Source organism: Colletes latitarsis, chromosome 2, assembly GCF_051014445.1.
Source record: "Colletes latitarsis isolate SP2378_abdomen chromosome 2, iyColLati1, whole genome shotgun sequence".
Taxonomy (NCBI): Eukaryota; Metazoa; Arthropoda; class Insecta; order Hymenoptera; family Colletidae; genus Colletes; species Colletes latitarsis.
The window spans coordinates 12773327-12795374 of record NC_135135.1 but is presented as its reverse complement, the minus strand read 5'-3'; the positions used below and the strand labels follow the sequence as shown (position 1 = coordinate 12795374).

Genomic DNA, 22048 nt, shown 5'->3' with positions numbered 1-22048 from the left:
TGAAATTTAAAAATCTTAACTCCATAGGAATTGTATTCACCGAAAGCGAAACCTATTGAACGTCTGCCCTCCTTCGGCGGGATGTCTAGTCAGCATCAAATCTCGACACTGCGACCACCAATTCCTCAGTCGAAACTTGGAAGATCCTCTACAGGGGCCTCAGGCTCATCCATATCCCCGAAATTAAATACGATGTACGCACCAATTAAAAACGTTACTACCAGACGCAAGAGCATCACCGGTAGTAACACTTTAAGATCGTCAAAAATCTCGTCTTCGAATCCCTCGATCGCGACAACGCCTACGGTTAAATCGGAAATACCGAAAAATCGAAAATACGCCCATGTGCAGAGCATGATATCGACATTGTTGTAGACAAAAGAAGAGTTACGTAATTTGAGGGTACGATATTTCTTCTCCAATTTGCTGATACTGGTACAGTTTAACATTTTTATTTCTGTAATGGATAGGAAAAAAGACGCACGAAAGTCTAGGAATTTAATTTTTGCCAAAGTAATTATCATTATAATTTTATCATACTTAAATATGCGAAAGAAGTTAAATTAATTCAGTGTTACGATAGGAAATGCATTTCAAGGCGAAAACGGGACAGCAGATCTGAAAAGAAACGGATGTACAGTAGTTGAATGAAGTTTCATAGTGTTAATATTTATTTTTTACGTTAAACGTCGGTAGAAGTATATATTCTGTAAAATACAGGAAAATAATTATCGTACAGTCGTGTTATTAGCAATCTGTATGCTACTGTTACAAAGATGCCAGATTGAGCACCGAACTACTCGAAGTAATTTCAGACAGCCTCGTGGGAGTCGAGAGAGCCCCCAAGTTTATCGAGGAATAGTTCGTTATTTTCAACGATAGATGGCGCTTATTTTTCGACCTCAAACCCTCTGGTGCTAAAACGCCCAAGTTTATCGTGGAATAGTTCGTTATTCTCAACGATAGATGGCACTTATTTTTCGACCTCAAACCCTCTGGTGCTAAAACGCCCAAGTTTGTCGTGGAATAGTTCGTTACCTTCAATGCTAGATGGCGCTTATTTACCGACCTCAAACCCCCTGGTGCTAAAATGCCCAAGTTTGTCGTGGAATAGTTCGTATCGTCCACGCTAGATGGATTTCTCGACAAACTTGGGCGTTTTAGCACCAGAGGGTTCGAGGTCGGTAAATAAGCGCCATCTAGCGTTGAAGGTAACGAAATATTCCACGACAAACTTGGGCGTTTTAGCACCAGGGGGTTCGAGACGGGCGGCTGTTTCGACTCCCACAAGGCGGTTCTAAATTACTTCGGGTAGCTTTGGAGAACGAGAAAGAGAGCATGTGCCAGTTTGCCTTTGTCAACTTTCCGAAACTCTACGAGTTTACATACGCGTGATCTGGCATAGTGTAAGAAAGTGCCTTCGGTGTACTTCTAGCATTTCTACCTACGACTCCGTTAGACGCTAAGGAAGTTCGTCTTTACTAGTGTCATCGTCGAAGTACTGAATTATGCCAAATCTGGTCACACTGGTTGCAACGAAGACGACTCCATTTGGAAGAAAGAAATAGAATAAACCTAGGCCTCTCCATCAAATCATAACTGTAAAGATACACATAACTATCGCTGTGATTAGACAACGACATGCCTTTCGAGTATACTGGCAGGAGATGTACATAGTAGGTATGTACATAGTCTAGACATTTCGACTATATATAAAAATCGTATATAATAATAATTCCATAAATATTTATAACTGTTAATACGATGGGAAAGGTATACTTATTGGGTCTATCCATGAATATCTTTAATTAATGAAATATTATTTTAACATATATTACAAATATACAGCAATTCAAATAAGAAAATTCTATAAAAATTTCTCAAAAATAACACTAGACATGCGCGCGCACACATATACACACACAATTGTTTAGGCCTTGTGATTTTTTATAAGAACACATACATTATACTAAAATCCTATTTTTAATGGAAGTAAATCACTGGTCCTTTTGGGAGTAAACTTAGTTTAATGATAAATGTCAAAATTTTCAAATTCTGTGAAAACATATCTAAGATAACAGGAACTAGACTTATTTGACGCGTCGAAGATAATCAGTCTGTGGTAATTGAGAAGAAATTTCTTTACTGCTTTGAGTGTTTACTCTGACATTTCTTGCTGTGTTTCTCCCTTTCTCCTTGTATAAATCTTTCCTAGTTACAAATTTCTTTTATATAGCAGTAGATAGACTAACATCCGACAGTTACACGTATCACGATGGCGGTTTCTCTAATGATATATTGTGATCTAAATGATCGCAATGTATAGGACATTGGTGATAAGATACTGCGCTTGCATGACCTGATCTTCCCGAAGTCATAGGTACTCCTTGCTCCCAAATATCTTTTGCAGGATCGTAAATTTCTACGATATTTAAAAAATGTTCTCCGTCGTATCCTCCTGAAAAACGATAAACGATAAAGTATTCAATGACAACGTTACAAATGCAATGTAAAGTAGAATTTGTATATTAAAATTCAAAAGTTCTTACCCATTGCATATAATTTTCCATCCAGTACTGTAACACTGAGCGCGCTACGAGCAATTGTAACGCTACTAACGTATTCCCACATATCTCGTTCCGTGTCGTACCTTTCGACGGAATTTAACTGCTTATTTCCATCGTATCCTCCTACGACATATATGTACTGACCAAGACTAGCTACCCCTGCTCCTGAACGACTACATTTCATCGACGAAACCATTGTCCATTCATCGTTTTCAGGGTGATAACATTCTACCGAATTCAATCGATTTGTACCATCGAAACCGCCAATGGCATAGAGCAATCTGTTACCATTATGATTTATATGAACATTGCAATTTTATTTAAAAATTTTTAAGCATTAAGTTACACAATGTAATTACATATTAGTTTTACCTATTGACCATTGCTACTCCGACTCCCAATCTCTTTATGTGCATTGGTTTTATATTTGTCCACGAATCTACATCTGGATCATAACACTCAACGCTACTATGATATTCTGCACCTGCGCTACCCCCAACAGCATACAGTAACCCGTCCATCACAGCTACTCCTACACGATTTCTTGCCACAGACATTGGACTACAAGGTCTCCATTGATCCGTTACAGGATTGTATCTATCCACCCAATCGCTATCGTATCTGTGAATTTAACCAAAAATGACTAATTTCCTATACATCCTTATATTGCTTCATCTTTCATATGCTCACCTACTCTCGGGTGAATTGTTTCTGCCACCGACAGCATAAAACATGCCTTTCAAGAAGGCTCCGCCCAAACCAGATCTAGGAACAACCAACTTCGCGTGTTGTGTCCACGTCTTGTCGTCTGCATTGTACCCTTCCAATACATCTAGCGAATGTATTAAAAAGCCACCCGCAATATATATTACCCTTCGAGTATTAGGTGTTCTTTCTTTTACCACTGGTTTCTTGTGAAGAGTCAGATCTTTGAAGACTTGAGCTAGATATTCCCGGCATGCAGGTACTTTTTTTAAAACGTCACAGTTTTTCATTTGTTCCCGTAAAAAGTTTGGAGTCAGGTACTGACACCTCACAGCATGTAATATGTGTTCCATTTTGGGTCCTCTCGCTTCTTCGTTATACTTTACCCACTTCAACACAGCATTGTATACTTCTCTCTCTTCTGCCACGTTTAGTTCATCCTTTCTCACTAGTGCTATCAGTTGTATTGCCGACAATTGTAGAAACTCCTCTTCCTGACATATTTGACTAAAATGTTGAACAATAAACTGATTCGCTTTTTGGTTTAAACTGTGACAACCATGTTGTTCAGCAAAATTTGCAATTCCAATAGCATTTGTGGGATCTAATTGTTTTTCCAGAAAAACGCAACACGCATCTATGACATTACTAACCTGCATTGTACATAGTAATTAATACATATAGCAGAAATATATATAATTTATACGTAGCATATTTCGATACCTGGAACATGGTGGCCGCCGATAAAAGTGAACACACAGTAATCTCTGTAACCCTTATTTGACCAGTGTACATAAAATACATTAGACGTGCCATAGTTGTTGGACAAACACCTTGAAGTTTTACCCTAGTCATTTCAGATTCCTTTAAACCTCCTGTAAACATTGCCTGTAATATTACAAGTTATGTAATATGCTTTTTATTCATCTGTGTGTATGACTATGTGTCTGTTCTACTTCTTTATATTAGAATTGAGTCGAAAACTAATTTTTACTTTTGTGAAACCCAAATTCAAAAAAATAAAATTGGTATTTACTTAGATTTTAAAAGCTTCAAATTACAAATGAAACAAAAAGTTTAGAGATTTCGAGCATCTCATCCATACTTTATACAAATTATTTCTAGATGCATTTACGTAAATTACCTTAAAGTATGGACTTGCAGCAGCTAAAATAACTTTGTGTGCATAGAAAAGTTCTGATCCTACTTCGAGTATGACATCAGTCAGCATATGATGACTACGCATTATGAACATCATTTTCATAGCATCTTTAATATAATTAGTCATATAAAATGTCATGTCTCCAAGGTCTCCATGTTGTTCTGTTCCTTCCAAATCTTTTTCATCATCTGTCATGAAGAACGAATTGGATCCAACATTTGGAGATTGGAAGCTACTTCGAGCTCCGTTCCTTGCATAACGATCTTCTTCATCCATTAAAATAAACTGAAAAACATTAACAATATAACAGGGAACATCATCCTTCCTACATATAAACAAAGTAAGTTTTAATTCTTAATGTATTAAAATTGCAGATAAAAAACAGCATTATTTAAAGAATGACTCGATACAAATTTAGTGATAAACAATACAAATCATATGAGATTAACGTATATTTGCAATTTACTTTCTTGGAAACGATTGCAAAGATCCCAATGCAAGCAGACACTTACTCAAATGATTGAAGAACCTCTGATGGTATATAGTAATGTCAATTACCAAAGGATCTTGTTGTCTAATAATTTTCTCGATGCAAACTAAATTAAGAGGGGGGGAAAAAGGTGCGACCGTACGATCATAATTCGACGCTTAATTCATTGATGTTGCACGATGACGCAGGAATTAAACAAATACACTGGACTCCGTCTCGATAAATACGATATGTTGCTGAACATGGGCACACGTCAAACACAGAATTAACATACGCACGTGCTTCTACAAGATCTTGAACACTGACAGTTTTCACCTTTCTCAAGAAACAAACATTAGACGTTCATTTTTATTACTACACAACATATATATATATATACATACACAGACTATATCCTTCTTTTCTAATGAATTGTCATGTGTAATGATCACACCTGCACGTCGAAAGAGGTCGTTAATGAATTTGCTTGCCTATTCCCGATCGGCTTCTCAACAATGAGACTGTAAACCACCCATGCTCGACTCATTTGTATACAACGAATCAGGAAACAGAAGGTAAAAAAGGCGCGATAAGAATGAACAAGAATTAATACACCAAACACAAGAGAAATATCTATTTAGGTATCGCTGTAGCAGCAATGGTATGCGAGCGAAGACGTAATTGAAAACTGATGATACCAAAAGCCGCGCATGAAACAGTTACGAAGGAAAGTTCGACCGTGAAACAGCACTCGTGATCGTAGGTGATGCGGATGACTTGCAAATTCTTCCGTTCGCTTATTCTGCTCGATGAAGCACGTAGCTATCGCGTCGCGCGTTGACTCTGTACTTTTTCAGACCACTCATTCTGTGCACCTTTGAACCACCGGTTCCGGTGATTTTTACATCTCACGTTTCAACTTCTAGATCATTGGGCGGTGTACCATCCGCTATTGACGTTCTTCGTTTATTGCCAACTCGAGAGTTGTTAAAAGTAATTTGAATATATAAAATGCTGTAATGATAAAGCTGGATATCATTAATGCATTAAGAATATTAATCGTACGAAAATCATGAAATTTCGTTACACGATAGTAATACGAACGTCGTAAAATAAATAATTAGTCATGAGTTTACGTTTCGCGCAATTAAGATTTATGTACCTACATTCCTCTTCTTATGTTCACGTAATCCATCGATAAACACAATATACAGTAATGATGTATCATGATTAGTAATGGAATATATTCTTAAATCCTAATAAGCATGAATCTACTACGTTAGAAAGCGAATACAGTCTTTATAAGTGAAATCGTAGTTTGACAGAATATTAAACATTCAATATACATTTGTTTTTGTGGACGTTTCGGTTCTTGTAAAATTTCTTCAGGAAATAATTTGTATTGTAAGTCAGTTTTTTATATTTAACATTTCGAACGTTTTTTTCATTTTCAGGATGAATTGTCGTATCGTAGAATCATTAATCATTTTTCATATAGTACAAATGTTTCCGCGACTAAAATAATACAAAATTTTTTTTGTCACCACTCATGATAGTTTATTTGAGGCTTATAAATAACATTAGAAGCGATAGTTATTTTGAGACAATATATTTATTTCTTATTAATATGGAGTTTTCAACAATAACAGTGTAATAGTAGGTGTAACAAGAGAGACGAGGTAGGTTACGAGGAACCTAACCTAATACCGTACGCCAACAAGTCACCGCGATAACAGAATATTCATGATTGTTACAACTACATATGTTTCTCTACTTTATGACCTAAAACAGTTACTATTTCACTAAAGTTGCAATCAAACGCAGATTCTGCAACTTTAATGTAATTCGAGTACTAATGGACTTCAAATACTATTATCTCCCAAATTAGGAGCACAGTAACTGTGCGACATTAAATAAACTGTACTTAAGTTAATGAAAATCAATATATACAGTATGAAATTCCAATGGTAGTATAAGTTCATATATCTTAATCGACAAATCTTGAGCATTGCATTCTATGCAATTAATATGAATGCACTACCATGCTGTACAAAGTTTCGTAACAGTGGTCATTGAACATTACATTTTGTAAATGTTAAGAATCTTGCTTTATGATGTGATCAAATAGTTTACACGCATAGAATACAATGATTCTGTACTTCTTGTTTTAAATTGTCATTTTTGTTTATGTTTTTGTTTAAAATCTATCTTAATTTGTGATATAGTTCTTATAACATAAAAATAGTTTGTGCTTAAAACATGCTGTATCAAGCAATGAATTAAAACAGTTTATTGTAAACCTAAATAAGACAATTTTTTTCGATTAGAGTAAGTTTTTATAGGGAGCTTTCAATTTTTCATAGTATATGTACGCACGTTATTTGAGTTTTGTTGATAAATTTTGAAAATTTGAAGAAAGTTTATTAGTGAAATGAGATTCAATGTGGTAATAATGTTTGGCAGGATTTTGAAATCAATGTAACAGTAGTTGAAATTATGGCAGTGCTTTGTAGTATTTAATACTCTTATTGCCATTAAAGATGGAATTAATATATTATAGCTCATACGATGCTAATAATAATATTTAAGTACTAGTTATTTCTAAGAACTGAAATTCAAAAGTTTATTTTAGACTTATCAAGCAGTAATAGCTTCTAGTCTTTTTTTATGGCAATTTCCTGCCTTTATTTAAATTTTTTTTTTTTATGTAATTTTATATCTATCGCTTCTATTTTATGCATTTTATAAACAATTTTGCATTCAGATAATACGTTTCAAATAGTATTTGCTGTTTTCAAAATTAGTGCAAGTACTTTATAATATTACTTTAGTTATTGGAAAGAACAGAGCAATAAAAAGTTCGACAGTTTATATGTAATTTAATTAAAAATTTGTGTTAAAAATAAAGTATATCTATTTTTTAAATTAAGTAGGCCGATTTATACTTGTAAGCATTAAGAATAATTATTACTAACAAGATAATTTTGTGCAATAATTTTTGAATTACTTATTTTTTTTATTTGTTAGCGCAAATAAAATTATAAGTGGTTGTAAATTTTTGCTCTAATCTTTCCATATAAATGTTCCAACTGTATAGGTTCTTGTTGGCGCACAATGAAGTAGGGGGCTCAACCTTTAATTCAGTGCAATAATGTCTCTTCAGGTATCTAGTAGAAGACATGTATGTACAAGGATTTTCAGAATACAGATTTGTATTATACACGCTGGAACAAATCATAACGAGGACGTATGATCACTACTGAACTAAATTATTGGTAGAACCCACTTATCGAGAATTACAGCTATAATTAATTTAATAAGTCTATCTTTGATTTATTTAGGCTTGGGTGACTCTAAACTGGCCCCCTATATTTGTATTTTGATTACTTCCTGAATAAATTGCAATAAATTTTTACGCAAATTAAAAATTTTTTCCAACCGAAAAAGACACAGAAAAAACATCGACACGTTTGTCATTTGTAACTCGCAATCGATGAGTCAGATGTAAGATACTCTGAAAAATTTGAGAGATAATAATGTAGGCGCATACGTATGCGTTGATGATGTAAATGATTCAAATGAAAACGGACTAGTTAATGCAATTATCCAGGACACTTTCATCGGTAGCAGTCATGTGTTATCATGCAGTAAAATTGAAACTGAAAAGTGCACGCAATTACTAAAGGAAACACTTGTTCGCTGTAGAAATTGAAACGTGAAGTTCCGGCGTTCAATGAAATTCACACAACATACATTCACGAGAGTCTACTCCTTAACACTTTCAGCAATTTAATTATAAGTCCGAATACAGCAGTCTAGCGAGAAACTAAATAACTATCTCTATGTAATTGTAATATAGTGAATTGTTCAGAATACAATAATGCTATTCAAGTAAAGAATTGGGCGGATCGACTACTCCTAAGGCCTCGCTCATGAATTATTTAAAATTAATTTAGTCCCACACATTCACACTACAGTCTAAGTTTGATAGCAGGATTAAACGAGAGATAAATCACTTTCGTTCGATTGAAAGGATTTCGTCGTTATAGGAGAAACAGAACCAGGATACGAACATCAATCGATAACAGTAGTTTTCAATTCCGACGATGTCTCGCGTGCAATTCCTGAATAAACTTCTCATCTATCAGTCTAACAAACCGACAAAGGGTACGCTTTCGTGTGGATACAGCAAACATACGATTACCATGTAATCTAAGATTATTTTCAGAATAATAATCGTGATAATCACGCAGTGAAGTCATGAATAATGAATCGCTATGAGCTTGCATGTTTGCTGATTACGAGTTCCCTGTGGTCGGTACAAAAATGACTCGGTCGATTAAAATTTCATCCGCCTGTAACATTTTTTTCTTCAAAATGAGCGCGATAGTTACGAGATTATGTGTATCTTCGTAGTAAGTGGTCATTCTACGCCGAGAGTCCTTTGAGCGAGTCTCTCCCTCCACGATCACGATTAAAATGGCAGTACGCTATCCGATTCAATAAAATTCTGTAGACTAGCGGTTTATTAAACATTTACCTTTGTCCTATCAATAGAATCGTCGAATTTCCTGTATGCGTTTCATCCTGAATCTACTAGTAAATTTTTCGTTAAGGTCTAAACCTAAGAAATCCCGCCTTAGACGCAAAGATTCAGTGGTTGGTCGAAGGATGAATACATAGGAATCGATGGCGGACAATTTTAGAGAACAAGATAAAATGGAAAGTCTCTATTGGTGAATGCGCGAGGTCCAGTATACGTGCAATTACCTTGATTTTTAAATAAAATTAAAAGGCATATATCAATATAAAGTTTATGCAATACGTTAATAGATATAAGAATAATTGAAATTAAGTTGAGAAACACGGCAGTGCATAATATTAAACACCATTACAATCAAGAGAGACTCACCCAGGCTGACGGTTAATGTAGAGTTAAAATGCCAACAAGAAAATATTTTAGTATTCATTCAAGTTCGCTACTCGTTAAGACATTTCTACTAAAGTTTATAGCACTTTTTTCTTTAATCAACATATCCTATTATATTATCAATGTACGCAACAACATGAATAGACAAAGAGATTCTTCGTTCTTCGTAAATCTCTCTCTCGTTATTACACGACCCCCGCAGATTGCCTATGTTTTAAACATTTTTTTTTTTTTTGTTTTTGGCTTTTGTTAAATTGTCGGATTCTTCTACAAATTGACCTATAAATCTGATATTGCTTAAATCAATCAAAGCCCCTCAGAGGCAACGATCCTCGAAGTTCTGTTGCTTTCAAGAACTCTTAAAGCGGCGCGTCGATCTATCAAGGAGGATGTAAATCGCGATGATGAGCCCTGGCACTTAAAATAGCTTTCAATTCAGATTCTAATTGTTTTTTGGTTCGTTCGCTTACCGATCGGCCTCCCACCACCGGTTGCGCGGTTAATCTTGGCGAAGGTAAATCGGCCATCAATTTACCACTGTCTCTGTTTTCGTGACTTCTAGCGCGTCGTATAGGCTTCTTAATCGGCAACGCGTCGTCTTTAATTTTCTCGTGCGATGGCCGTTCCAAAGACAATGTCATTTCTTGGTTTAAAGTGTACGTCGAACCGCCTCCGACGGCTTCAGAGGATCTACTGAGATCGACGGTTCCCGAGCCCCATTCACGAGACGGCTTTCGCCCGACGGTAGACGTTAATTCGTTATTCGGAGATAACAAGGGACTCTTAGACATTTGATAGCTAGACGAATGCGGTGGTCTTAAAGTAGCGAATACTGGGAAAGATTGTCCTCGTTTTGCTGGACTTCGAGAGTATCTCGGTGTTGGCGCACCAGCTCCACCGGTTTCACTCTTAATCGTGCTAGTTCCGGTCGAGTCGCTCCTAGTCGGAGCCAAAGGTCGTAACGTTGCACTACCTCCAAAGTGTGAACCTAGACGTGGAGGTGGTGAGCCACCATCACCGTGACTCAATCGCCGTCCAACGGTTTCCAGTGGACTTCTAGCCCTGAGATTAGTGCTGCTTAGTGTGAATTCTCTCGGTTTCATCGGGGTTTCCAAATTTATAGGGGATAATCCGAGCCTAGAGCCCGACAGATTAGTTGAACTTCTACTTTTCTCAGACCTTTTCGGACTTCGTGGCATCAAAGGGCTTTTACTTCTACTCCTTTCGCGTCCTTTGATTGTATTTTCATCTTTCTTAAATGTCGATAATTTCTCATGCTCCTCCGACACTGTTTCGATCTTTTCTTCCTGCTGGACTCTGTGAAATCGAAATGACCAAATTGTTACTTACAGTGAAGAGCATAACCGAACCAATAATATATTTCGTGAAAATTATTATTTATTATTGTATACAATGGACAATAATAAAAATAAATATAACCAGTGTACTTGGATAATTTTGTAATGTTTAAAATGTTTGTTTATTTACAATGATAGAAACTAATAGACTCAATTTTGCATCGTATTTCGAGGAAGTTCTTCAATTTACAGCAACATTTCTCACCACGGAGAAACTTAAATTTAACGTTTTGCCAATATTTCAATAACTCTCGTCACGTTTACGCAGGAAAATAAAAATAATTTTATTTATTTCCCTGTGTACCTTGATAGCTATGCTTTCTGTACCGGGTATAAATACACACTAATTGCGTAAATTGAGAGATGTAATTATGCTCTTATAATTGTGATCAAGATATACAAAAACAAGAAATTGTAAAGAGTTACTACTGTGCCCATACTTTTTTTACCCACTTTTTACGAAAATAGATAATATTTTTTAGAAAACGTGCGGTTATTGGTTAAGTTGTGCTCACCGCTGCAATTTGTTCGATTTAAATCAAAAGAAAAATTTTAACGAGTCTTTAATTACCTTCGAATTTCTTGAATCATCTCGAAGAATTGAGCTTTACTTTTGCGTCTCTGGCGCTGTTCGTGTTCCTTCTAGAACATGGATACCTTGTAGATATATGAAGAAAAGGTAACAAGATTCAGAAAGAAAAAAAGTCACTTACTCGTTTAACGCTTTTTTGAAACAGGGAAGCAATTTGTCCTTGTCGTACTGTGTGAACTAATTCCCTCGCAGCATGATGCGGCGATACCAGTTCCACGCAATTGATGAATCTGTACAGTTTTTGCGAGAAAAACATGACATTACGGCTGCGCCATATAGAGTCTTCTGGCCTGTGTCTTAATCTGGGCAAGGTGTATTTGTAAAACAAGTGTTCTCCGGCTAGTATAATTGTGCCAAGTACAACACCCATTCCAAGTAAACAAAATACACCGGCTACAGACGCCACACCCAAAGGTCTGGGTTGTCCACCTTGTTCGTGTTGAAGACCCGTATCCATATCTTCTCTTCCTCGAATACATGGTAAACCACCATACCTACAACGTTCAACAGCAGTTTTTTATTTTTAAACTAATGATTTAAAATCCAAATTCTTTGCGTTCAGCGAAGAATCAGAATGCATGAATAGTTACCATTTTTCTTGTAAAATATCGAGTAATCCGGTACTCGTATAATTCGCTATTACTTTGGATATACTTTCTTTCAAAGGATGTCCTTTTGTAAGCGCAACAGCGTACATGTCTTCGTTTATAGTGTCTCCAATTTTTTGTAAACGGCAGCCGTCGTCTATTGCTCGATAGTAGTCCAAAATAGGAGTGTCTGCTATAAGAATATCTAAACTACCATTTCTTAGTCTTTCTACACCTTCAGCGACATTTGCTAACGAATATCGTGCCATGTGCGACCACAATTGTGGGCTTGCTTTTTGTACATAATAGTCGGCCGCAGATGCTCTCGGCGCACCGACTTTCTGCAGCAGTAACTGTAATATCATTTACCGTTAAGACGAGAAATTCGTGTAAATGTGTGTACAATGAGAATTATAAATTTGTTTGCAAATACTTACGCTTTTATCGTCATAATTGCTTACTGCTGAATGAAAAAAAAGGCCCGCGATCAGGGCAGCTATATTGGCTGTATAAGAAGCCACGAAAATAACAGAGAAACCTCCCCAAATGTTGATTAGAAACTTGTTAGGCCAAGATTTTGGAGCTTTGAAGGCAACCAGATGCCCGCACAGAAGACCCCACATTACCCATAAAGCAGAGGCAATTGAAAAATTCTTGCTTCGTTGTCTACCCCAGGGATTCAAACCGAAGGGGCTGAACCATTCATACAACGCTACTGCTATGGCAGTAAAGTTTAGAAATGTGAAAACAGCAATCCATAGTTCCGTACTGAATGGAAAAAGAAATGCAAATAGTGATATTTCGGATTTCAGCTTTGGCGCCGTGAGAAAGCTTACTCCGCTGAAGAAGTACGGTGTCGTGAAGTCAACTACTGCAGCTCTATGAGCAGACACGCTTAAAGGCGCGAACGCCAGTTGCGCTCGACCAGAAACCAATTCTCCCATAATACCATTCCATGGACCACTTCTACCGTTTCTTTTTCCGAATAGACCGTCATTCACTAGATATAAGTCGTATCGAAATCCTAATTCACGTGATACCAAGGACATCAAGTCTATACTTAAACCGTAACAACACATCACGGTATTTCCTTGGCGACAAAATATTCCTCTGAGACAAAGACCTTCTTGCAGATTCGTTACCGTAGTGAACGGTGATGCAAGTGCCGTCACGACACGGTACATAGGCATGCCAATTTTTTCACCGCCTTGTTCGAGGTACGCGGGTACGATTCCACCTCCGGGCCAGATGATGGTATCGAGATGAACCTCTTTTCCACCTTTAACGGTCCCCACTTTGGTCCATCTATAAAAGGAATAATAAATATAAACCAAAATATACTTAATTAAACAGTAGTAATGTTTGAACAAACCTCAATTGTGTCTTATTTCCAGGGAACCTTATTGCTTGCAAATTCAATAATTGGAATTTAGCTTTGTCTTTGGAAATTTGACCTACAGAGTTCCTCAATTTCTGAGTCAAGATCTTGGAAACATTACTTCTCATTTCACTTGTTAAAAATTTTGCCCTTCTTTCTGGAAAACATTCTGGTATAAAGTTTTCTTCAAGTTGTGACTCTCCTAGACGATTTAACTTAGCTTTTACTTCTACAAAAGTTTCATCCAAAGCCTGAGATGTTTCTCTTATCATTCTGGATAGTATTGTATCACTACCCATTAACTTTAGGCTAGAAGGTCTCAATGCAAGCATACCGACTGGCATAAAATCTTTCGAATTTAATTCCTTATCCGTTATTACAAACTCTTCATCGTCATCGAAACTAAAACTTTTATCTTCCTTGTTAACTACAGTTTTTTCATTCTGCCATCTGTATTCTTGTAATCGATGTATATCGTTAGCTAAACTTGGTAAAGCATGTAACGTTAACTGGTTTTCAGATATAAGGTTCGCGTTTTGATTTATGTTTTCTATTGGCACAGGATTTTCAATTGTGGCAATCGATGCTCTCGAACTGTGTATAATATGCGAACTGATTATATTTGGTTCATTAGGTCTTAATTCTGCCTTAAGGTCTAGCCAGAGCCATAAAAATCTTCCCGCGAGCATTTCAAATTTACCGGCAGCAGCAATTATCCTTCGCGCATTATTCAAATCACAAGCCATCACTATGACTCCACCACTTCCTCCTTCTTCTGCTACTCGTCTGAGTCTCATTCTTAAGGTCTTGTCATTTGTTGGCAGGTATATGATTGTTCTGGGTGTTAAGGTAGGCTGATTAGATTGTAAAAGATGAGCAACTGGGAGTAAAGTGGTATCAATGAGAAGAGTAAATGCATGCCAGTTTGCCCTATGCATTAGAGCAGCTGCAGCTGCCCCTACTTCTTTTGTACTCGAGCCTATGCGACTTTCAAATTGCCCAAGATTTCCCTGTAAAGTATAATAATTTTTGACAAGTTCGTATGCAAATTATTTTACTAGAAAAGTAAACTCAAACAGACCTGACGAAGAAAATCTTCATGTGTAAACGGTAGCCATAGTGCTGGAAGATTTAAAGCAGCTGCAGCTGTCACAAGAAATCTGGCTGCTGATCCTCCTCCGATAATAAGACTCAACACTGTCTTTCCACTTTTAATTTCAGTACAGAATTTATTCAGTAACGATAGAGGATATGACAGCGAATCTATCTTTGGTGGTGCCTCTATATAGGACACATTCATATCCGCATGGGATGACTCTAGCCTTGCTTTTTCCCATGCCTTTTGAATATCTGTCTTAAAAGAGCTTTGTGATTGCGTCAAGCATAGCACAATGCGCCACGAAGCGTAAGATGTTCGAAGTCGTCCCTTGAGAGCTCTCATAGACCTGCTCGTATTTGTAGTGCAGGAGGCTATCGAGCAAAATGAAACTCCCAGTAAAAACAAAAATACAACTTTCCAAGAGAAGACAAACATCTTCAAGTTTTCTGTACTTCTTCTCTTCATTGTTCACTTAGCTTTCTTGACTATTGTCTATATAAGGTTCTAATCTATAATTGTGACAGAGTTCAGAAATAATACTCTGTTAGTGTTAAGTAAATATAGTATATGTGTATATAATGGTATACATTGGCTACTGTTATTTTTTAACATATTATGTCAGAATTATTTTGTTGATAGTTCCATGCAATAACATTTTATGTTTCTAATATTTCTGTACGAACATTGCAAAAGATTTCATCGCGCAAAAAACTAATTGTGTCTTTATGAAGAATTTTTTTTATCTCATACTTTTAGTAACATTGCGCTCCCGTTTTCGACAGTTTACTTTTTTATAAAATTCACACATTTTTTCAGTTAACAACATATTATGCATAAAATTTGGAAAATTCGTTTGATTAATTTATTTTCAATTCTGATAAATGTTCAATTATTAAAAATAGTTTACCTTTTACCGAAGTGAATCATAAGCCGTAGATTCGGGGGTGGGTGAAGAAGAGCCCGAAGATTGCTTTTTAGCCGCCACATAATAGCTATCGATTAGGTAACTGTATCAATTGTCGTAAAATAATGTCAATTGGTCAATGTGGAAGACAGGGATGAACCGTCACTTGCCCTCTTCTGAACGTCCTACCCAGTGCATAACAGCCATTTTCGAGCAGCCCCTCCCTTTAAATTTCACACCTATACTACTCGTGCATACATATATCTATATATGCAGTTTTCGCATTTGCTTCGCCATAATCATTGAATAATAATAGCAGTTTTCGTTTTTCAATTTTAAAAATGTTATATTTATTCTAAACTCCGATGTTGATGTATAAAAAATATAAGCAACCAAATTCTATAACTGAATTACGTTGTAATAATTATTAATCATTTTTATATAGTTACTATAGTTTTAGGAATTAGTGAAATACCATTATTATTAAATCTTCAATTTTTTAAGATGACAAGATTTAGAACGGTAATTTATTCTCAGTATTCCAAATTTCAGATGGTTCAATGTGTGGTTGACCTTGAGAAAATTTTGAACTATTTATGTAAAGTAATTTAGTTTTATTGTAATAATAGGTACAGGATGTAAAAAAGAGATGTAAACTGTTTGGCCGGAAAATATCTTTATATATTTGGAATCTTCCTTAATTTACATATGCGTTATATACATATATGTTATGCCGCAGTACGCTTAATACAGTAAGTGATCTTACAAGGCTTTATATGATAAAGATGCATGTACATACACGGTAGCCATTCAAATGCAGCTTCAACTTTGCCTCTGCTATGAATCCGTTATTTTGTTGCTACAGCTAAGATAATATAGCTGGAATGTAACACGGAGTTGTCTTACAATTAAATATAATATTTTCGGGTCTTTCCGCTAGGAACTACCTTAATTTATGGACATAGATTTTATTTTCTGTAACAAGTAACAGACATTAAAATTAACTAAATAAATTTTGTTGCGACGCGTCGTTTTCGAACGTGCTCCAGGCATTATTCAGTTCCATAAAAATCAGTTTTGCTATATTTTCGTTAGCCGTTCCCGCTTGCTGAAAACGTATAAAAAAATATGACATCCTTTGGGTTAATACGTATTACTTATACTTGAAACTGAATGTAATGTATGTGATACCTTGTCTGGATGCACAGCCAAACAAGCTTTCCTATACGCTTTCTTAACATCCGCAGCTGTAACTAATTGGTGCATTTCGCAACGTTGCCATCTGTCAGCTTCTGGCCATAAAACAGTATGCATCGAACAGAGAAGAGCACGTAAATTTCCCTTTTTACCTTCCGTCCACTCAGCTATTTTTAATCGATCTGGATCCATAGTTTTGGCAGCTTCTACTTTCCTCATTTGATTTATTGTCTTTGGGCTATCCTTCTCTGCTTTTCTTGAACTAAAGAAGTTATATCCTTGACTACCCAGTAAATCTTCAAAGGCATCTCCGCTTGATTTAGTCGTTTTATTGCCAGCTGCACCGTTGTCTGCGGTATTGGTCTCGTTAGTTACGTTGGATTTGTGCGTATTAGGACTCGAATGGATCGGTGTACTAGCCGGTGCAGGGCTAGTAGACTGTGGAGTATTTGAATTCCTCGGCGTACCATTCCAACTTGATGTTAGACCAGCCCCTAAGGAACTGGCAAGATTTGCAAATGGATCTTTACTTTGTGCTGCGAAGTTTGGAACGCTCGAATTCCGTGGAAAGTTCTCCTCGGTATTTGGAGACTTTGCAACGTTCGATTTGGCATTTTGCATATTCCCCAATAGATTCTTTGCGGAATTTCCAGCCAATGGATCAAACAACAAATCGTTAACTTCTTGTTTAACGGTAGATTGAGTTTGATCAAAGAATAAATCGTTTATGTTTAAATTATTATTAGTATTATCGTTCTTAGTAGGCTGACCATGCTCAAATAGTAAATCATTCTGAACAGGATCGCTAATCGTGGGAACTGTGTTTTTTGTTTCTTGCTGAGTAAAAACACCAAAACCTCCTAAGAGATCACTTTCGTTCTGACTAGAGTTAGAAAAAATATCTAATTCTGGATTCGCTGCACGTTGCGGAGTATTTAAGGTACTAGTGTCTGGCATTCCTAGGTTCAATAAATCGGCTTCTTGGAATTTAATTTCTTCTTTTGCTTCTTCTTCTACGTTTTCTACTTGCTGAGGTACTTCTTGTTGTACGTTAACGTTGTCCGGTGTTTCGACTGTCGGTGCAGCTGGTGCTTCCTTTTGAACCTAACGTAATTAGAATGTTAAAGTAATCACATTAACTGGTTCAGTTCTATCGGAGCTTACCTCTTCTGATCGAGCGGTTCTAAAGTTCTCCAATGTCTCTTCCATTTCCAAGGTTGATCCAAATAACGGATCAGGTTCAAGTGTCGACGAAGATAATTCTGCTTCCCATGGAGCTGGAACTCTAGCTAATTTTGAATTCTCTTCAGCTACGGTAATATTTAAAATTATACGGAACTTGCCACCAATTTCAGGTGCATCGTCTAGATCTTTCTTCTTAAACGTTAAAGCGGATTCAGTCAAAGGTATGTAGCCCGTATGAAAATGAAACGATGCGATTTTAATTCCGATCACGCGACCAAGTTGTTGACGGGCATGGAATATTACAACAGTAACGTCCCCGCGAACCGTTGCATTACCCAATACCAAAGGAACTTTTCCCTCCATCATACCGAATAATCTCATCTCCTCGTACTCTGGTCGCTTAGTGGAATAAACTAATGCACCGTTACTATAGATATCAATATATGGTCGACAACCGTCTTTCGCTCTTGTGAACAATGGTACCGGTTGTATAATTAAAGTTCGAAGCGCCAATGGTTTCGTATGTGGATGTACACCACGACTCAATAAGCTCATGTAATTAATACTGCGCAATTCTGAAGGTTGCAACTGAGGCGGCTGACAACGTCTTGTCGTAAACAATGCTATCGCCTCTTCGGGGGTTGTTAATGCTTTAGCATAAATCAGTAATGTACACGCAACTGTAGCACTTGCTCGATATCCGTCCTAAAATTACATAATCAAAGATATCTCTTAGTCTGTACGTGTTCATATATTATTTGAAATATACTTACGTTACAATATAACACTACAACGTGATTGAAGTCGGCATTCAAGTATCGATAAATGTCTTGACATATTTGATACAATGCAGATAGTAAAGGAGCATTTGAGTCCGACGAAGCATAGGCGAATGAGCAATCAATATGTCTACCAGAAAGCCTAGATACGTTTGGCCGTCCACGAGACAAATTGTATAACTGAATTCGAGCAGGAGGTGGATGCCGGGCTTGAAGAAAAGCTCTAACATCCTCCACATGATTGGCTCGATAGGCGGATTCTATTCCATCCGCTGGATAGGGCATTATTAGTATACGAGACGTTAAGTAACTTGCATCCAATTCAGTTCTAGCCATGCTTTGCTGCACGGAATGCATCACTTTACTCGAGGTATCCTTTAAGTTACGTAGAATACTACCAGCACCACCTCTTAACGAACTAAATAGGCCTGTTGGTTGAGCTACCGGAATTTTTGCCACAGCCGTTTGAGCCGGCGCAGGTCTTGGAGGTGGCATATTAACTGGAGGAGATGGTCGCGGTGGTGGAGTAGGTGTACTAGGTGGTGGAACCGGTCTAGGAGGTGGCGGAGTTTTAACTACGATTTCTACTTTTGGGGGTTCTCTGGGATCGAAGTTGTTAGATTCGGCTATTGCTGCAAGACGTTCTAGAATCATTGATGTTGCGAATCTTTGAATAGGAGACACTTCTAAACATCCCTTTACTATATCATGGAGACAGGCTAAACGAGGATTGGCAGGAAATGGTGGAAAATTGCCATTAACAATCGCAAGTTTGTTACCTGTAAATACAATAAAAAAAGTCAAAAATATTGATTCTATCCCTCGCATAAATTCAAATGCACACCTTCAGGAAACGGATGCCTTAACGTTATTAAGGAATACAAGATACAACCCAGTGCCCAACAATCAACTGGTGGACCAATAGGCTCATTACTCCATGTATCCATCATTTCAGGTGCACGATACATAGGTGTTGTATTTTTTGCCATTTGATCTTCTAATGTAGCACGTTTCTGAGCATTCCATGATGGATTTGGTAAAATTTGTTGAGAAGAAACACTTCCAAAGTCACAAAGTTTAATCAGACCATCGCTTCCAATTAAAAAATTTTCTAGCTTTATATCTCGATGTATAAGCGGTTCAGGCTGTTGACTGTGCATATAATGTACAGCCTTTGTTGCCTGGTACGCTATTTTACAAATTTGGGCAAGATTCAACGAACTTGGCGGCAAGTTTCTCAGTAAATCGGCTACTGTCCCACCTGGACAATATTCTGTCACCAATAAATACTCATATCCATTACGATCCTCGCGTTCCAAACGCTGAGCATATACATATTGAATTACATTTGGATGGCCTGATAACCTTTTTAAAGTCTCTATCTCTTGTATACTTTTTTTGTTAGCTTCTTCGTCAACCGCAATGAGCCTCTGCAAATATAGACATATGTCACAATAAATGTTGAATTTGCTATGCATATAAGATAAATATAATGTTGCTTACCTTAAGTGCATATTCTTTTCCTGTTTGAATATCTTCTACTGCAAAAACCAAAGCCCAGAAACCTGTTGACACAATATTAGCCACATATTATCTAAATATTTACAATAATGAATGTCTTTAAGGTAACCACAAATTTTCCTTTAATAATAACAAGCAAAATAATGCAAATACAAGCAACAGTATGTTTTTTAAATAAAATACAAAACTGTGTAATTTTTCATCTTTATAACATTAAATATAAATTACATACAAATAATATGAGTTGCAATATTGAACTTTTTATATATTAGTAGCTAATCATTAAGTATGAGGTATTTGAATATACATCAATAATTAATTTTTTTCTGCCATGTCTGTAAATGTATTGTAACAAGAATGTATTATGATCTCTAATGGTATGAAAGGAATATGAACTACATCTGTTATCTCTTTGAATGTGTCTCCTTCATAAAATTCCAATCAAACTTCATATGCAGATAAGTTCATTTGATCGGGAAATTTTGTTTGCACTTGTAATACACAACTAAATGTCAAAACAAATTTGACACATGTCAAAAAGTTTGATAGGTCGCAATGCTAGCATAATGTACGCGATCGTTTCATATTGTTTTTAGATAATACAGTGTGAAACTGTTACTTTATGAAGTGTTCAAGAATAATTGTTAACGAAAAGAGACCTTATTGCAGTAAAATAGTGGTAAAATGAAAGGGTTGATAGAAACTCACCCTCGAAAATTAGCCTGGTCACGCGTAATTTCACATTGTTGATTTCTAGTATTTTTCCAACGTATTCATTCGTATTTGTCGCTCCATTCAAGTATCCAAGAGCAGACCTCAAATAATCCGACATATTTCTTTATAAATATCCCTCAGAACCCCCGTAAAACGTTCACCTAAAGTTACAATGCAGACAGCCGATGCTGTCCGGCCATACTGTCTTTGTGACGTCATCACCAGTGCTGTACATACACATTTTTCGCATTGACGACTGTGAAACCATTGTTGATAAATGTTTGTTCGTATAAAATATATCAATTTCATCGATATTAATAATATGATTGTTCCACAGACTTGTTAATGACAATAACTCGATATATGTAGTCGGGAACTACGGTGGATAAAATTACGAAATAGAGTCACTAAAACGAAAATACAGATAATAGGATATTATGAAATGAAGCAATTAATATGTTTATGTTCTATTATAGATCCGAGGACCTGTTTCCATTCTTGATTGAATATTTACAATGAAATTTATTATATTAAAATATACAGTGTACATTGTAAAATAGCATTTATCGATGAAAGTTCATTGTTTACGTAGAAAATTCGTCAAGATAGGAAAAAGTTAATGCAAATACTTTGACGATACTTTCACCTTAATTTTGAACTATTTTATTATTTCGCATTAAACATACGCATGCGTGTGCCGTGGTGTATGACAAATTTCACAAATATACAATATAAACTATTATAAATATATTGTCCTTCCAATCGCGTAAATATTTTTTAAATGCTACTTCCATTAATTTAAATATTATCGACAATTAATAAGTAGTTTGTATAGGTTATTAATATATGCGGACTTGTTCTGATTTGGAACAAACATATATATTCGTATGTTGTTTTTATT

The 22048-nt window shown here is 36.2% G+C and overlaps 3 protein-coding genes across 8 annotated transcripts in view; 1 reads left to right on the top strand and 2 right to left on the bottom strand.

Moving 5' to 3' along the window:
- The first annotated feature begins 1377 nt into the window (after nt 1-1377).
- Nucleotides 1378-22048, top strand: part of Atg7 (Autophagy-related 7) — a 31053-nt gene continuing 10382 nt past the window's right edge. For 2 of the 6 annotated variants that reach the window (XM_076782872.1, XM_076782876.1), the window contains exon 1: nt 21281-22032. The gene's annotated coding sequence lies outside the window, so the exon portion shown is untranslated. Of the gene's footprint in view, nt 1681-6185; nt 6308-21277; nt 22033-22048 lie in introns of those variants that run through there. The other 4 variants (XM_076782873.1, XM_076782875.1, XM_076782874.1 and 1 more) reach the window with 4 other exon arrangements.
- Keap1 (kelch like ECH associated protein 1) lies at nt 1790-5129 on the bottom strand. Its single transcript, XM_076782883.1, has 7 exons — nt 4947-5129; nt 4417-4719; nt 3996-4160; nt 3258-3925; nt 2940-3188; nt 2550-2848; nt 1790-2458 (listed from the first exon to the last, which is right to left on the bottom strand). The coding sequence occupies exons 2-7, from the start codon at nt 4708-4710 to the stop codon at nt 2271-2273; spliced, it is 1863 nt and encodes a 620-aa protein (XP_076638998.1). The 5' UTR covers nt 4711-4719; nt 4947-5129; the 3' UTR covers nt 1790-2270.
- Nucleotides 6426-21372, bottom strand: LOC143348096 (uncharacterized). The gene is made up of 14 exons (XM_076777939.1): nt 21142-21372; nt 20416-20477; nt 19757-20342; nt 18907-19691; nt 18113-18838; nt 16943-18052; nt 16757-16859; nt 14830-15317; nt 13743-14758; nt 12808-13675; nt 12374-12723; nt 11905-12277; nt 11763-11833; nt 6426-11150 (listed from the first exon to the last, which is right to left on the bottom strand). The coding sequence occupies exons 1-14, from the start codon at nt 21263-21265 to the stop codon at nt 10214-10216; spliced, it is 7599 nt and encodes a 2532-aa protein (XP_076634054.1). The 5' UTR covers nt 21266-21372; the 3' UTR covers nt 6426-10213.

What these genes read in the sequence shown, in the direction of transcription:
- Keap1 (XM_076782883.1), bottom strand. Translation starts at nt 4,710, where the DNA reads ATGGATGAAGAAGATCGTTATGCAAGGAACGGAGCTCGAAGTAGCTTC. An exon ending in CTGCAAGTCCATACTTTAAG is followed by an intron (nt 4,161 to 4,416) that starts GTAATTTACGTA and finishes GTAATATTACAG; the next exon opens with GCAATGTTTACAGGAGGTTT. An exon ending in AACAATTCACCCGAGAGTAG is followed by an intron (nt 3,189 to 3,257) that starts GTGAGCATATGA and finishes TTAAATTCACAG; the next exon opens with ATACGATAGCGATTGGGTGG.
- LOC143348096 (XM_076777939.1), bottom strand. Translation starts at nt 21,265, where the DNA reads ATGTCGGATTATTTGAGGTCTGCTCTTGGATACTTGAATGGAGCGACA. An exon ending in GTCGCAACAAAATTTATTTA is followed by an intron (nt 15,318 to 16,756) that starts GTTAATTTTAAT and finishes AGAAAGCTAAGT; the next exon opens with GAACAATGAAGAGAAGAAGT. An exon ending in GATATTTTACAAGAAAAATG is followed by an intron (nt 12,278 to 12,373) that starts GTAACTATTCAT and finishes TGAACGTTGTAG; the next exon opens with GTATGGTGGTTTACCATGTA.